At 38.8% G+C, this 15,538-nt stretch overlaps 2 protein-coding genes across 2 annotated transcripts; both read right to left on the bottom strand.

The window, feature by feature from the left end:
* Nucleotides 1-3,509: 3,509 nt before the first annotated feature.
* Nucleotides 3,510-4,848, bottom strand: LOC145491100 (melanocortin receptor 5-like). Its single transcript, XM_081470236.1, has one exon. The coding sequence runs from the start codon at nucleotides 4,427-4,429 to the stop codon at nucleotides 3,512-3,514; it is 918 nt and encodes a 305-aa protein (XP_081326362.1). The 5' UTR covers nucleotides 4,430-4,848; the 3' UTR covers nucleotides 3,510-3,511.
* A 7,759-nt stretch (nucleotides 4,849-12,607) lies between these two features.
* On the bottom strand, nucleotides 12,608-13,721 carry LOC145489003 (adenosine receptor A2b-like). The gene has a single exon (XM_081467886.1). It carries the CDS (start codon nucleotides 13,561-13,563, stop codon nucleotides 12,661-12,663), a length of 903 nt encoding a protein of 300 aa, XP_081324012.1. The 5' UTR covers nucleotides 13,564-13,721; the 3' UTR covers nucleotides 12,608-12,660.
* Nucleotides 13,722-15,538: the final 1,817 nt, after the last annotated feature.

The raw sequence follows: 15,538 nt of genomic DNA, 5'->3' as shown, positions 1-15,538 counted from the left end.
GTCATCAGTTTTCGACGCAGTTTGGTAATTAGCATAAGGTTTTCCACGTAAGGATGAAATTCAGAAAACTTTCAGAAACATTAAGTCTGCAAGGCTAACAACAGCGAAGCGGCCAGATTATAAACTCAGCCGAAGAAAACATCCGGAATCATAATCATGACTAACAAGGGCAGCTTGGAAGCTGGCAGCGAGCGTGCACTTATCAAGTTGTCGTCCTAAGCGCCCTTTTCCCATCTATTTTGACCCCCGACAGATCTTACATCTTCAAAATTTTAACCTGCGAACAGCCTCTTTTGTCTACAGAGAGGTTAAGCATGACGTTAACGGCAGACGGCAAACGGCAAAGACAACTTTGAATTTGAGTTCTTTTCTTCTAATCCGTAAATAAAGCAGACAAAAATGGAATAACTTCTCCTACTATTCATTGCAAATACAAGTAATTTCTCTCTACTGTACACACAACTCAAGAGGGACGGCACAAGTTTCATTTTTGCCGTTTGCCGTTTGCTGCAAACACCGTGCTTAACCTTTCTTATAAAACAAAACGCCTTGTGGTTTTTTGGTGCATTTTGTGCTGAAATGATAATGATTGGTGCTTTTTTTAGCTTTCTGCCTTTACCGAGCTTCTCCGTTGGACCCACCAATGCATATTTGAATTGTTAATTTCTTTGATGATTAGGTTCATCATGGCAGCATCGTCTATTTTATGTCAACCTTGATAGGAATTTGATCGACATAAAAAATAACATATGTTCGCTGTATAAAAACGTGAATAACAACTTAAAAGCTGTTTTTTTTATGAAATACTCCTAGTTGTCTTTTAAAGTTTCATTATAATGAATTCTTCAAAGAAGCAATCTGAAAAATATAAAATGTTGTAACTGACCATGCAGGATCATGCTTTTCAGGCGCACGATTCAGCGTTCTTATTCTTGCTTTTAAACAATTTCATTTGATCGTAGAAAGTAATTCCATTTTTCTTTCGTTTTACATTACTACGCTACATGATTAGGTCAAAAAACCCTCGCCGCATTGTCGTGCAACTAGAAGTAAATCCAAACCTAATCATGACTCGCTCGCACACGTTTCCCCACGCGTCGCGTCAAATTCATGACGTCTACATATCTTTGCTTCGAGTATTTATTGGTACCAACGTCTGTCTATCTCTGTCTCATGTGATCGGGCAAAGAGTTTAATTTGGTTTTGGTTTTACGACATTCAACTGAAAACTGCCCTATCTAATACAATAAGCTCGGACAACTGATCAGGCTTATTAAAATCACTTCTATTGCTGTAGGGTTTTCCAGTCATCTGGCTATACTTTCAATTTTTTAATACAACTTCTATTCCGCTATGTTACTGAGGTAATCAAAGATATAACCGTCTTTAAATCCTTGTTGTAACTCGGCTCCACTGTCGCTCTCAGCTTACTGCTGGGGCCTTAACGTACTAGATATGCTTTGAAGTATTCCAAGCATTGTGTGTCGAATGTGTCTTATCTTCCAACAGTAGATAACAGGGTTGAGGGAGGAATTGAGAAACATCAGCGTCACCAAATAGATATTCAATGTGTATAAAACTATGCTTGCACTACCGTATCCGTATACCGCGTTAATAATTTCAATGAGGACGTTAGGTAGATAATAAACACAAAATATGAGATAAATCCAAACTGTACTGTGAGTAGATTTTCTGAGTCTCACAAGATTTTCCACGCTCGTATTTTGTGCTACTTGTTGTACTTGAGCTTGAATTTCCATTTTATGTCGTCTCATTGTTGAATAGTTCTTGCAACATGACCATGTCGAAGTAAGCAGGCAAAATAATATTATGATATCAAAAATGACGAGATTAATTCTCGAACTGGGTGGCGTCAATAAAACACTGAACGACACGAGAGGAATATTAAACAGCCATGTTGCGATGACCACGATAGGCATTCGTTTAAAGGTCACAAGATCGTTGTATCGTAACGGCATGTGAATAGCGGCGAATCTGTCTGCATGCATGGCGAGAATGCTGCAAAACGAAGACAGATGAAGTAAATTCCAGATAAGGGATGAAAGGATGAAGGTAGTTGGGTCTAGAACCTTGAAACGTAAAACATATAACGGCCTACCCAGTACGCCAACAGCCAAATCAGAGACAACCAGGTTAAGTACTAATATTCGCAATGGTTTTGATATCAAAACTGTTTTCCTCAGATTGTGGATGCTCGGCAATGTTTAGTGCTATGGTGGGATAACAGAGACAACCATAGAAGAAGGCAATATTAGCCACGTAGGATGATTAAAGCAGACCTTCAAGTTGCAAAGTTGTGGAACCTGAGTTCTGTAGCTCCGCGCCGCTAAGAGAACTGTTTTGCATGATTCTTTCTCGAACGTCGTTTAATTTTGGAACAAGAAATTTACTTATTCACAGGAGGTAAGAATGAACGTCGGTTCTTTACAGTACCGTGCTTCTGCGTGTGCTCCCGGGGGGGGGGGGGGGGAGGCAAAAATGACTAAGATGGACCTATAATTGGCCATAGAATATTACTATAATGGGGTAGGGGTTCTGAGAGGCCAGCGGCACATACCCAACAAAGATTGACCCAAGTACCCCCCCCCCCCCCCCGGGGTGTGCTCGTAAGCAGTTCTAATTTCGCTATTGGACTGGAACGTTATGAGAGATTAAAGTCTTAAATGTTTGATATCCTTGAACTTTCTTGGTTTTTAACCGTAACAGAAGACATTTTAGCAATCTGCAAAGCGGCTGTTCCTACTAACGCAACTGAGAAAACTTCAAAACCCGCCTTACAGTATTTACAATTACAGTTTTATTAGTGTTAGACGTGAAGCTCGGCGAAAACCAGAAAACCGACGGAGAATTATTTGTTTGCAATACTGCAACTTACAACAACTTTAACCACAAATTTCGCCCATGGTGCTCCGCTGGCGCATTACTTTCTTCTGTGAAAATTTCCCGTAAGATTTTATTTTGCATTAGAATAAATTCAATATAAATGAAGCATTGTTTCTGAAACTTCCTCGGTAAGAATTTAAGCCTAGCTACGGCTGTGAGATTGTTGGGCATGGATGTCACTGTGTTTGCGCATCCATGCTCTTGACGATGCTTCTTCTTTTCCACAAGACATCGAATCCTCCTGCCTGGCTTTAGCATAATTACAACTTACAAACGCTTTTAAAGAGCAGGACGAAAAAGTAAAATATTGTCACTGATAGTGCCTGGTACTTAAGAAGTCGAGAAACTTGTCATGAGTAAAAGCGTTGCAATTAAAAATGTTTGCACTTTGAATGCTTTGCCGAGTGGCTCAAACGATATCAGGTGAATGATGTTTACAGCTGGCCTGAAACTCAAGCACACTGACTTTCGTCTCGGTCTCTTCTCAATTTTTCGCAGGCGTTTACTTCTTAAATGTCTTTCGTTCTTCTGGAAAATAATCAGATATTAAGAACATCTTAGAGCCCCTTCATATATTTTAACAAAGTAGTTATCTACGGCTGCACAATTACTTCCCCCTCCTTATGTTTCGAAGAGTTTCTATTATAGCGTGTCGAATATTTCTCATCCTCCAACAGTAAATGACGGGATTGAGGCAGGAGTTAAGGAGTACAAGGGTTCCGAAGAAATGATTCAACGTGCTTAAAGTCATAGTTCGCCCTACGTGTGTGAGATGACCAGTCAAAATAAAGTGGGGCAGATAACAAACCCAAAATGCCACGTAGATGAAAAGAGTACTTTGGGCAGATTTTCTGAGACTCACAATATTTAGCATGCCGCTATTTCGTCGTGTTTGGGATTGAATTTGTATGTTGTGTTGTCTCGCAGTTATGTATATCTTATAGGAAGACCAAGTCGTTGCAATAAAACAGACGGATTCTATGATGAGAACGATCACAATAGTGACTTTGCCTGGAAGAACGAACACAAAGGACAGCCCTAACAGTGCACTGACAGACCATATTCCAATGACAGCAATAGCAACTCGCCTGTGAGTTACCAAATCCTGGTATCGTAGAGGCTTTTGAATGGCAAAGAATCTATCCACACTTAAAGCCATAACACTACAAAAGGAAGATAAATAAAAAATGTTCAAAATAACACGAGTAGATGCAACAAGAATGGGCCGATTAGAAAGGCTGCATTGTAATTTCACATCCAGATAGGCGAGACGTAAAGGTTGACCCAGTAAACCAACACCAAGATCAGAAGCTGCAAGACTTAGAAGCAATGTTTTGAAAGGCTTTGGAAGTGAAGACGTTCTCCTTAGAGCGTAGATGGTGACAATGTTCAGCATAATCGTGGTATAACAGAGACAACTGTTGAAGACGATATTAACGATAATAGCAGAATAAAGTGGATCTTTGACTTGTAAAGCCGTGGAACTTGAGTTTTGTAGCTTGGTGTTGCAATTTGAATTATTCATGATTTGGCTTTACATGAACGTTTTCAATCAAGTTTGATTTTAACAAATGTATGTAACCACAGTCTAGGAACGAAGGATGAATGTCGAGTGGTCTTTATAACCGTTCACCACTACGCCTTTTCAATTGCGTGGTATAGACGTTTCACTCATGTGAAGAGCTGGAATCAACGAAGAGGATTGGATTATGAAGGAGAAAACGATTTTCTTTCCAAGGAAAATGCTTGAGCATACGTTGAAGCGTCCGTTGTGAAATGTTGGATGATCGTATATGCGTGCTGAAAATTCTTGTCGCAACAGAAATTTCTTTCAGTTTAATTAAAGCCCAGCCGCTTCCCAATCTTTATAGCCGAGACTTTTAACAAAACAAAGGAGTTTGTCAGTCAACAGTATTTTCCTTCTGGTGATATAATTGGCTGTGTTAAAAGGTTCAATGACACTGAGGATTTCCTCGTTATTGCATGTCATGGTATTGCTTTGTCATTTACGGAAATTGTGTTTTTAATTTCTTGGCTATATTTGTTTTACCCAGAAAATTGATACGCCCTGAGACCGGTTATTAGCCTGGTTTGAATTTGTCACAACAGGCAAAAACTCTCCATTGCTAACCAGGCAAAAACAGAACTGATTAAACTCCTTCAAGGTTTTCAGCTGTTGCTTACAGTCTGCTGTATATCAGTTTTACCCACGCTAAAGACAAAAGATGTAAACTTGAAAGATAACACATTTAAGGAATTCTTTTAACACCCATTTAAGGAACCCTGTGTACATAAATTTGTATTTTTAACCTGATGTTATTTATACAGGGCTCCTATGGATATCAGCCTTTAAGCTGAACGGGCTTCCCTGTTTAAATAAAGTTTTACTTTTACTTTGCTTTACCCCTCACACTGCATCAACGTAATGAGGGCTAAATCGAGCCGAGCAGTAGTAAATAAGTTATTTGTTTTCATTCTTTATCCATGTAAAACTGCAATATTGAAGGCTGTCTCGTTGATTCGAAATCAAAATGAGACATGCTTTCGTATTTTTTATTAAGATGAAGATCTCTGGGAAGACTGAACTGAATTGAAAACAGGGAGGTTTATCAGGTTTTATAGTAGAAACCAAGGCAGTACAATAAAGCAATTGAAGTCTCAAAGCCACCGAGCCTCTTAGGGCATAGAAAATCTGCTCTTTGACTGAAACTGCGAACACCCATGTCAAGAGTTGTAACGATTGCAACACAAGAACTTCAAAAAGAAATGATCTTATTACGCCAAAGTATAAGATAAATTCAGGCCTCGGGACTTTTCATTCCAGTGCAACTCGTCTGTGGAACAGAATTGAACCATCTGTTAGAGACACACTTTTACAGAAGCGCTTTTTAATGGAAATCCAAAGAAAGATGACGTTAGTAAACTCCGTTAATGAGCATTTTAATATTAACTACATGTAGTGATTAATTTATCAGTAATTATCAGATTTTCGGTTTGCACTCTGGTTTTAGATTAGCTTAGGGAGGGCCACTATATGTACTACTGGGTCATCACTAATCAATGTTTCCCTAGTGAAATAAAGTACTATTATCATAATTAACACCCCAATATCTTTAAAATATCTTGTTGTTCAAAATATTTAGCTCATTTTACACTGGCATAATACTATTGTGAACTATTGAGCAAACTGTACTTTCATGCCAGACTTGACTGTTATGTAAATGGCGAAGGCTACACAATGGCTACCTTTATATTTAGAGCCATATTACAATAAGTTTTGCTGATATTAATGTACCTCAAACAATTATTTTGAATATAGGGGTTTAGTCTGTGTTTAAAAACGGATAAAAGACAACGAAAAATCTACGTTCATATCCATATTTTATTTAATGCTCCAACGAGGATTTTAGCATTTCCCATCACCACAAACGCTTTTAAGAGGTTGGTCGGAAAATTTAGCCTTGACTTCGGTAATACAGCGGTTTTCAAAGGAGTGTCGTAAAACCGGAACTAGAGTAATCACTCTGACCAATCACAAAGTACACAGACAATCCAGTGAACCAATCACGCCTGAAAGCAAAGCCATGTAACTGACACGAAGCGCGGGAAAACGTATATGAGTGAATCAGGATGTTTTCGGTTTTTATTGACTTGTAAAAAGTGGCGCAAAATCGCATAGCGCTCTAACAAAAAACTAAAGCAAAAAAGAATTTCTTTTGACAATTAAGTTTAAACTGCTCTTTACTAAGACCTACTACATATACTAGAATGCTTGGTGCCTTATTAGGTGTGCATAATCAATAATTGTGAGTTTCGATAAAGAATTGCTTACTTCCGTGCAAGACACTGCAAACTTCATAAGAACGTAATCAAATAATCCGTAGAATACTAAGTTGAGACAAAATATATATACAGATGCTTGCTATATTCTCCATCTTGCTGCGCCGTCTTTTAGTAACTATCTGTCTAACGCCGCTTGATCATTCATTTGTTGTACTGAATATCCATTAATGTGTGTGGAGTGTGTATCATCTTTCAACAGTGGGTGACCGAGTTAAAGGAGGAAACACCAGTCACCGGAGATCTCATTCAACCTGTCTATAATAGTATTTTGATTCGTATGTAATGATAGTTTTCATATGCAGTTAAGGCCAGCAAAAGTCAAAAGTCTAAAATTTTAAACTTTTTAATCCAGCAAGGTGACTATTTTGAACATAATTTTTTTACAGGGTGGCCGTACGGGACCGGGCTCCACTGCGCCTTGTAAACGAAGACAATTTAGTTACCGCAGCAACAAACCGTGCAATTTTCCGCAAAGTTTCCGTGCAAATTCAAGTAGCATTATTGCCTCCGATATATGTATCGAAGGATGCCCATTACGGTGTGTCGAATGTGTCTCATTGTCCAGCAGTAGATGATGGGGTTGATGGAAGAATTAAGGAAAACAAGGGTCGTCGAGAACCCGTCCAAAATGCCAACAGCCATATTTTTGCTTGCCTGTATTTAAAGTACTGTGTCGATAAATATAAAGTATCGAGGCAAGTAACAAACCCAAAATGCGAGATAGATAGAGTACATTGGGCAGATTTTCGGAGACTCGCAATTTTTACAACGTCGCTGTTTTGTGAAACCCGTTGTACTTGAGCTCGCATTTGTGTGTTGTGGCGTCTTGCGGTTAAGTATATCTTGTAAGAAGACCATGTTGTTGCAACAAAGCAGAAGGATTCTATAAAAGCAAAACTTATGACATTGATCTTCACTGGAAACAAAACTGCAAAGGACAGTCCCAAAATTACGCTACAGAGCCATATTGTGATGGCCAAAGTAACAACTCGTTTTTGAGTAACAATATCTTGGTATCGTAGAGGTCTTTGAATGGCAATGAATGTTTCTTTACTCAAGGCCATAATACTTAAAAAACGAAGCTTGGCAAACAGTGTTCACAACAACACGAGTACAAGCCAAAAGGACGGTATGATTTGTTAAGTTGCACCGTAATAACACGACCAGATAAGCGATATATAGAGGCCGAGCCAGCAAACCAACACCAAGATCAGAGACAGCCAGGCTTAGCAGAAACGATTTTAAAGGCGTCGACAGTGCGGATGTTTTTCGCAAAGCGTGGATGGTTACAATGTTAAGCATAATGGTCGGATAACAGAGACAACCATTGAAGATAATATTAGCAATGATGGCAGAATACAGCTGATCTTCTAGTTTTGAAGGTTTGGAACTTGAGTTCTGCAGCTGCGAGCCGAGCTGTCAGTGGAATTATTCATAATGCTAATTTGCTTGAAACTGAGGCACAAGACCGGTAGACGAATTAACTGAGAGTGTCAGTTTGGCCGTGACAAAGCCTTTTTTTAAGTGAGGCAGTACTTTAATCAATTTTAGTTAAAATTCGAAGCGGATTTGAAGGATGAGACTAAACTGTTTACTCACATATGTTTGCAGGTGTCCACCTTGTATTGCAAACCATTAACACAACAAAGGAACTGACTTAAATTTTGTCCGGCGTTGAAATACTCGATTTAATTGGCCACGAGAAACGATTAATGCCCCTAGTCGGGTTTCTTGATGAGTTATGTCAAGCTGTGGCTGTGCGTGAGCAATATGTTATTTTTTCGTTAATTGTATTTTACCCTTTAACTTGATATGCCCAGAGACCAGATGACATTTTGTTTCACTGTGTCAATGAGCAGAGAAAGGATGTTCTTAATGATCAATGTAAGTAGTTTCTTACTTTGCAGAACAGAAGCAGGACTGGTCAACTCGTACTGGGAACATTACAAAAATAGATAATTGGCAACTTCCTTTGGCTTTTACGTGTCTGCAAGACATTAAAGGCCGCGTGTAGGTCCCGTTAATTGGCGATTAAAAGTCGGGATTTGTTTGAGATGAAGGTCCTTAGACAGATTATGCTTTGCGTTGGAGTATAACAACGAAGCCACAGCACCAGATATAAAAACATAGTTTTTTGTATTTTGCCCCTTCAACTCATTGAAGGGACAAAATACAGAATAAAAAAACATACAAGTAAATACGTACAGAGTAATTCAGATGTTCATTCAGGGACGCTTGCAGATTGAAAATTACTAGAAGTACCACGAGCGCATTTGCACTTTACTGTAATTTAGCCAACATCTGAGCTTGATTTGATTGGTTATAAGAAAGGTGTTTGCATTCACAACCGCCCTCGCTGAGACACTTTTCTTGTCATTAGTTTTCGCCGCACTTTGATAATCAGCGTAAGGTTTTCAGTTACGGAAGGAAACTCAGAAAACTTTCAGAAACCTTAAGTCTGTTACGCTAACACCCCAGGTTGACCAGATTATAAACTGAGCTGAAGAAAACATTCAAAATCATAAACATGGGACAGCAAGGAAACTGGTAGCGAAAGCCAACGAATTGAATTGTTTTCAAAAGCCAATTTCTCTGCATATTCGACCTCCCAAAGCTCTGACATCCTCCAAATTTTAGCCTGATAACAGCTTCTCGTCTTTTTATATCAAAATGGATGTTTTTTTTGGTGCATTCAATGTTCCGGCTTCACCGAGCTTCTCTGTTATATTCACCAATGCATATTTGAATTGCTAATTTCTTGGATGATTAGGCTCATCATGACATCACTGGCCTTTTCGTGTCACCCTCAATAGCAATTTGATCGACATAAGAAATAACATATGTTCGATGTATAAAAGCGTGAATAGCAAATTAAAAGCTGCTTTTTTTGAAATACTACTAATTTTCTCCAAAAGTTTCACTATAACGAACCCTTTCAGGACGCCAGCTGAAAATTCTAAAAGTGTTGTAACTCACAATACAGAATACTTTTGAGGTGTACGATTCAGCATTCTTACTCTTGTTAATATTATCCTTCCATAAAGCAATTTTCATTTGATTGTTTAAAGTAATTCGCATTTTTTTCTTCGTTTTACATTACTACGCTACACGATTGGTCTAAAAATTTCGGGCCCTTTCCATCCTATCAGAAGTAAAACCAAACCCAATCGTGACTCGCTCGTACGTACACGTTTTCCCTCGCTTCGCGTCAACTACATCAAGGCTACATGTCTCTACTTCGGGTATTGATTGGTGTTACCGTCTGTCTCTGTCTCTGTCTCTTATGATCGGGTAGAGAGTTTTGATTTTACGACACTTAATTGAAAACTGCTCTATCGAATATATAATAAGTTCGGAAAAGTGAACAGGCCTAGCCTCTAAAACGCACTTGTGTCGCTGTAGGGCTTTCCAGTCGTCTGGCTATACTGGTCTATACCTCTATTTCGCTTATTTCTGAGGTAATCAAAGATTCAGCAGTCTAAAACCCTTGTTGTAACTCGGTTTCACTGTCACTCTCGGCTTAATGCCTACCTCCTAGATATGTTTTGAAGTATTCCAAGCATTGTGTGTCGAATGTGTCTCATCTTCCAACAGTAGATAACAGGGTTGAGGGAGGAATTGAGAAACGTCAGCGTCACCATATAGATATTCAATGTGTGTATAACAATGCTTGCACTACCGTATCCGTATACTGCGTCAACAATCTCAGTGAGGACGTTAGGTAGATAACAAACACAAAATACGAGATAAATCCAAAATGTACTGTGAGTAGATTTTCTGAGTCTCACAAGATTCTCCACGCTCGTATTTTGTGCTACTTGTTGTACTTGAGCTTGAATTTCCATTTTATGGCGTCTCATTGTTAAATAGTTCTTGTAGAATGACCACGTCGATGGAATCAAGCAAAATAATACTATGATGTCAAAAATGACGAGACTTATTCTCGATCCGGGTGGAGTCAGTGAAACAGTGAACGACACGAGAAGAATATTAAACAGCCATATTGCGATGACTACGATAGCTGTTCGTTTGCAAGTCACAAGATTGTTGTATCGTAACGGCATGTGGATAGCGGCGAATCTGTCTGCATGCAGAGCCAGTATACTGGAAAACGATGAGAGATAAAGTATATTCCAGATCAGAGATTAAACGATGAAGGTAGCTGTGTCTGGAACCTTGAAACGTAATTCTCCGGCCAAATGAGCGATATATAACGGTTGACCCAGTACGCCAACAGCAAGATCAGAGACAGCCAGGTTAAGTATTAATATTCGCAACGGTTTTGATATCAAAACGGTTTTGCTCAGAGCGTATATTGTCGTGATGTTTAGTACTGTGGTGGAATAACAGAGACAACCATTGAAGACAATATTAGCCACGTAGGATGAATAAAGGAAACCTTCAACTCGCAAGGCGGTTGTGGAACTTGAATTTTGTAACTCCGCGCCGCCAAGTGAACTGTTTTGCATGATTCGTCTTCGAACGTGGTTCAGTTGATTTAATTTTGGACTAAGAAATTTACTTATTCACAGCACGTAAGAATGAACGCCGATCGTTCACAGTGCTGTACTTCTTCGTGTCTTCGTTATTAGAGCTTATAGAGTTGTTTCGTCAGTGTATAAGAACATATGAAGTTTTTCGAACATCTTCTGATGGAAGATATATTTTCTTCGATGTTGAGTGGAATGAAGAAGCTTGAGCTGACGCTCATTCACAGTTATGCCCTTAGCAGGTGTATACCTTATGGTGAAAAAATTTACAAAACAAAGGGCTTTACCCTTATAACCTTTACTCAGCGTAGAACCCAGCGATTTGATTGGCTGTGCAATCTTTAATGACGGATAATTGCCCAGAAATGTATCATGTAATTACTGCTCTGTCAGTTACGTTAATTGTAAAAGGTTTCGTTAATCAGTTATAAAGAATCGATATGCCTTGACAACAGGATGTCAAATAGGCCATATTCGTTTTCACGGTATTGGAATGGAACAAGTTTCAGCGAAGGAGGCTCATGCGGAGGAATATCATCAAAAAGAGACAAGAGACGATAATCTAAGTGAACACCTTCACCATTCATGGGCCTCTTCTCATGATAACCTATCTTTTTCAATCTAATTATATTGGATGGTCATACTGCGAAGCTATTTTAGAAAAGAAAAGTCATTGGTCAATTTAATGACGTAATAAATTTTAAGGTTTTATTATTAAATACGCAAAAAACTTGCATTTGGACTTTCGGCCGAGCGAAATTCGCAAGAGGGGAAGTAAAATTGCGACTGTCCGGCGCTTTGAAAAAGCTTTCTAAAGAGATCCTTTTTCGCTTTAATCCGTCCAGTACTTTTCGAGTAACTACTTTAGAGCGTGTTTGAATGCAAGCATTAGCATCAGTATCAAGGCGAGTTCCAGTCCAATAGCACGAATGTGACCTATTGTTCTAAGTCACTTCAGAAACACATCACCTTAGGCAACTGGTTGAAATAGTCATCAGCCTGCAGATCGGTGTGCTACAGCTCATTGGTTATCTGTTTTAGATACCTGTTCTGTACTAGACAAACAACGTTTAAAAAATAAAGTTCACGTTGAGGAACATTTTATTTCTTTTCCCATGCACAATTATTTATATACCTCCTAAATATGCTTTGAAAGATTTTCATATTATAGTGCATTGTTATAGTACCATCTTCCAACAGTAGATGAAAATTCGCTGAAGACCAACTCGAGGTGTTGTTTTTAACAAAGCAACTTCCCTGTGTAAAATTATTTATATAGCTCCTATATACGTTTTGGAAGACGTTCATATCATAGTGCATCGAATGTGTTTCATCTTCCAACGGTAGATGAAAATTCGCACAGTCAAGGACATCTCGAAGTGTTGTTTTTAACAAAGCTTCTTCCCTATGTACAATTATTTATTTAGCTCCTAAATATGTTTTGCAAGATGTTCATTATAGTGCATCGAACGTTTCTCATCTTCCAACAGTAGATGACGGGGTTGAGTGAGGAATTCAGTAGAACAAGAGTACTTGAGAACACAAACAATTCATTAACAGTTGCGCTCTGACGTGCCTGTGCGAACAGCTGAGCAATCAAAATCACAAATTGAGGCAGATAACAAGCCCAAAATACCACATAGATTAAAAGTGTGCTCTGGGCAGATTTTCTGTGATTCGCAACCACCATGTTGTTATTTTGGGAAGCCTGTTGTGTTTGAGCTTGAATTTGCATGTTGTGATGTCTGGCGGTTAAATATATGTTGTAAGAAGTCCATGCCGTTACAATAAAGCAGAGGGATTCTATGATGAGAAAAAGTACAGAAACGATGTTTCGTGAAATTGCGAACACTAGTACTGCAGCGCACAGGACGAGAAATACACTGAATAGCCATATTGTAATTACCAGAATATTAACTCGTTTTTTTGTGACAATTTCCTCGTATCGTAGAGGCTTTTGAATGGCAAGGAATCTATCCACACTTAAGGCCATAATGCTAAAAAACGACGACAGAAATAGAATGTTCAAAACGAAGTCAGCGAAACCAACAAGAATGGGAAGACGTGTAGAGCTGCATCGTAACATCTTGGCTAGAATAGCGATATATAAAGGTTGGCCCAGTAAACCAATACCAAGATCAGAAACAGCGAGGCTTAGGAGTAATGTTTTTAAAGTGTTTGATAGTGCAGATCTTTTACGTAGGGCGTGGATTGTTAAAATGTTAAGCATAATGGTGGAATAGCAGAGACAGCCATTGAAGACAATATTAGTGATGATGGTAGAACTTGAAGTTGAAAGCAGCGCTCCACAAGCAGAATTATTCATATTTCTAACTTTGCATGGGCGTTTCAAGGTAGCGTTAATTATGGAGGACTCTGAGGGTCACTCTAGCTCACAGAACCGAACGATGAACCGCACCAGGTGCAAAGAAAAACTTTACTGACTGCGCTTGTATTGTAAGTATTTCTCAGTAAATTGAAGAATAAGACTGAGTTTTTTCAAACTTCTACGGAGCCCGGAAACAATATTTTTTGAAATACTAACCAAACGAGGAACTGAAGCTAGAGCTCGTGTTTCGTCCGTGACGCTAGCGGGTGTATACTGCGAATTATAAGCGCTATGAGCGATATCAGTATTGTTGAACGGCATGCAATTTGTTTTTTCCTTGTCAGTTAAAAATATTGTTAGGATTGTTGTTAATTTGCGATTTAAAATACATTGTAGGTTAATTTCCAGATGTGGTTTGGGTACAAATTAAAGAAATCTTCTTTGAAAACCAGGTTTTATAATTAAAAGCTCTTTTCATTGTCTTCTTAAGAGCACTATCGTTGCATTCTTATTTGCAGTGGTATCGTTTTCACACGGTGCCCTAATTTAAGTTTTCAACAACAAATCGTGATAATTAAAATTTATTAATTAATTTCTTTTCTGCTCAGAGGCTGATAAGAAATCATTTTCGTTTAGGTTCAAAGAACTGTTTGAATTAAGTATCTGCTTGGTGCCGCGCAGTGATTACAAAGTTTAATTGGTTTTCCTGAGTACCCGCTTCAATTCTTAACATAAATGATACGCGTTGGTGGCCACACAACCAGTACAGTTCTTTTTCTCAGGCTAAGCTCCCCCGCGTTGAGTTAATATTATGAGGAAATCATTTTGTGAATTACTGCTGTAGTTCTACTTGTAAATCTCCGAATTTGAATCCGAGTTTGAATCGCTAATTGTCTTTTCAGTAGATTTCTATGCTACATTGGGATCATGTTAAACTGATTGTAACAATCCTGGTGATACGAAGAACTTCATCCTTGTCAAAAACGTTAAAAATATTGCTCCTGAGTCTTGTTGTTTCTGATTTGGTGTTGGTTTATTGGGTCAACCATTGTACAACTCACTTCTGGTCTTGTGGTTACAACAGGGTAGTCCTGCGGTAATACATACAAGGGTTTACTTATGGTCTCGGTTTTGCTTTTTCTAGCTTCGTTCTTGGGCGTTGAGGCTGTAAGTGTAGACAGGTTCCTAGCTATTCATCTTCATCTCAGATGTCAGGAAATTGTGACTCACAAGCGTGTTGTCGCTCTCGTGATCTTCATTTAGGTGTTGAGATTATTTCTTTCTTTGACGATTTTGTTGGCTCCATTTTATTTTAGCCGTGGTCTAGTTATATTGATTCTTGGAGCTGTTGATCTCCTTGTTACAGCAGTGGTTTAGATCAGGATTTATTTGGCCGTACAACGCCTCAAAAATCAGATTCATGTTTTGCAAGTACAACAAGCAACAGAGAATAACGAAATGGCAAATTTAGCTAGTTTTGTTAATCAGCACTTGGCATATTTTACGTGTTTCTCTTGTTTTTGCTTTGTTGTTTGCCTTTCTTTATTCGTATAGCTGTATATCAAATCAACGGCCCAAGCATTCCTCCTAAGAAGGTTCTTCTTTTCTCATGGACTCTTGCATGTCTGAATTCGTCTTTGAATCCTGTGATTTACTGCTGGAAGATGACAAAACATTCGACATGCTGTCATGGACATACTGCGGAACATGTCTTGCCTCAGAAATGGCGCCTCTCACTAATCACAGCGCTGGCCATGCTATACCATGATTGTCTACATTCAGTTTTGCTATTGTTAACAAACGCTCTCCGTATATAACGAGGAACACCATTAGTCCGGCAAACGAAAACATATTTAAACTGGACGCTTTGCTGCGTGTACCCAGGCTGTCGTTATACTGAGAAGCACTAGCTATATTGCGATGGATGTTAGTAAAACTGGTAACGGAGAACGGGGAACGGGGAACGGGGAAC

The sequence above is a fragment of the Orbicella franksi genome, chromosome 6 (genome assembly GCF_964199315.1).
Source record: "Orbicella franksi chromosome 6, jaOrbFran1.1, whole genome shotgun sequence".
In the NCBI taxonomy this organism is placed as follows: Eukaryota; Metazoa; Cnidaria; class Anthozoa; order Scleractinia; family Merulinidae; genus Orbicella; species Orbicella franksi.
Note: the sequence above shows the minus strand (reverse complement) of the source record. Positions and strands in the feature narration are given on the sequence as shown.

Coding starts and splice junctions, on each gene's coding strand:
- LOC145491100 (XM_081470236.1), bottom strand. CDS start 4,429: ATGAATAATTCAAATTGCAACACCAAGCTACAAAACTCAAGTTCCACG.
- LOC145489003 (XM_081467886.1), bottom strand. CDS start 13,563: ATGAATAATTCTGCTTGTGGAGCGCTGCTTTCAACTTCAAGTTCTACC.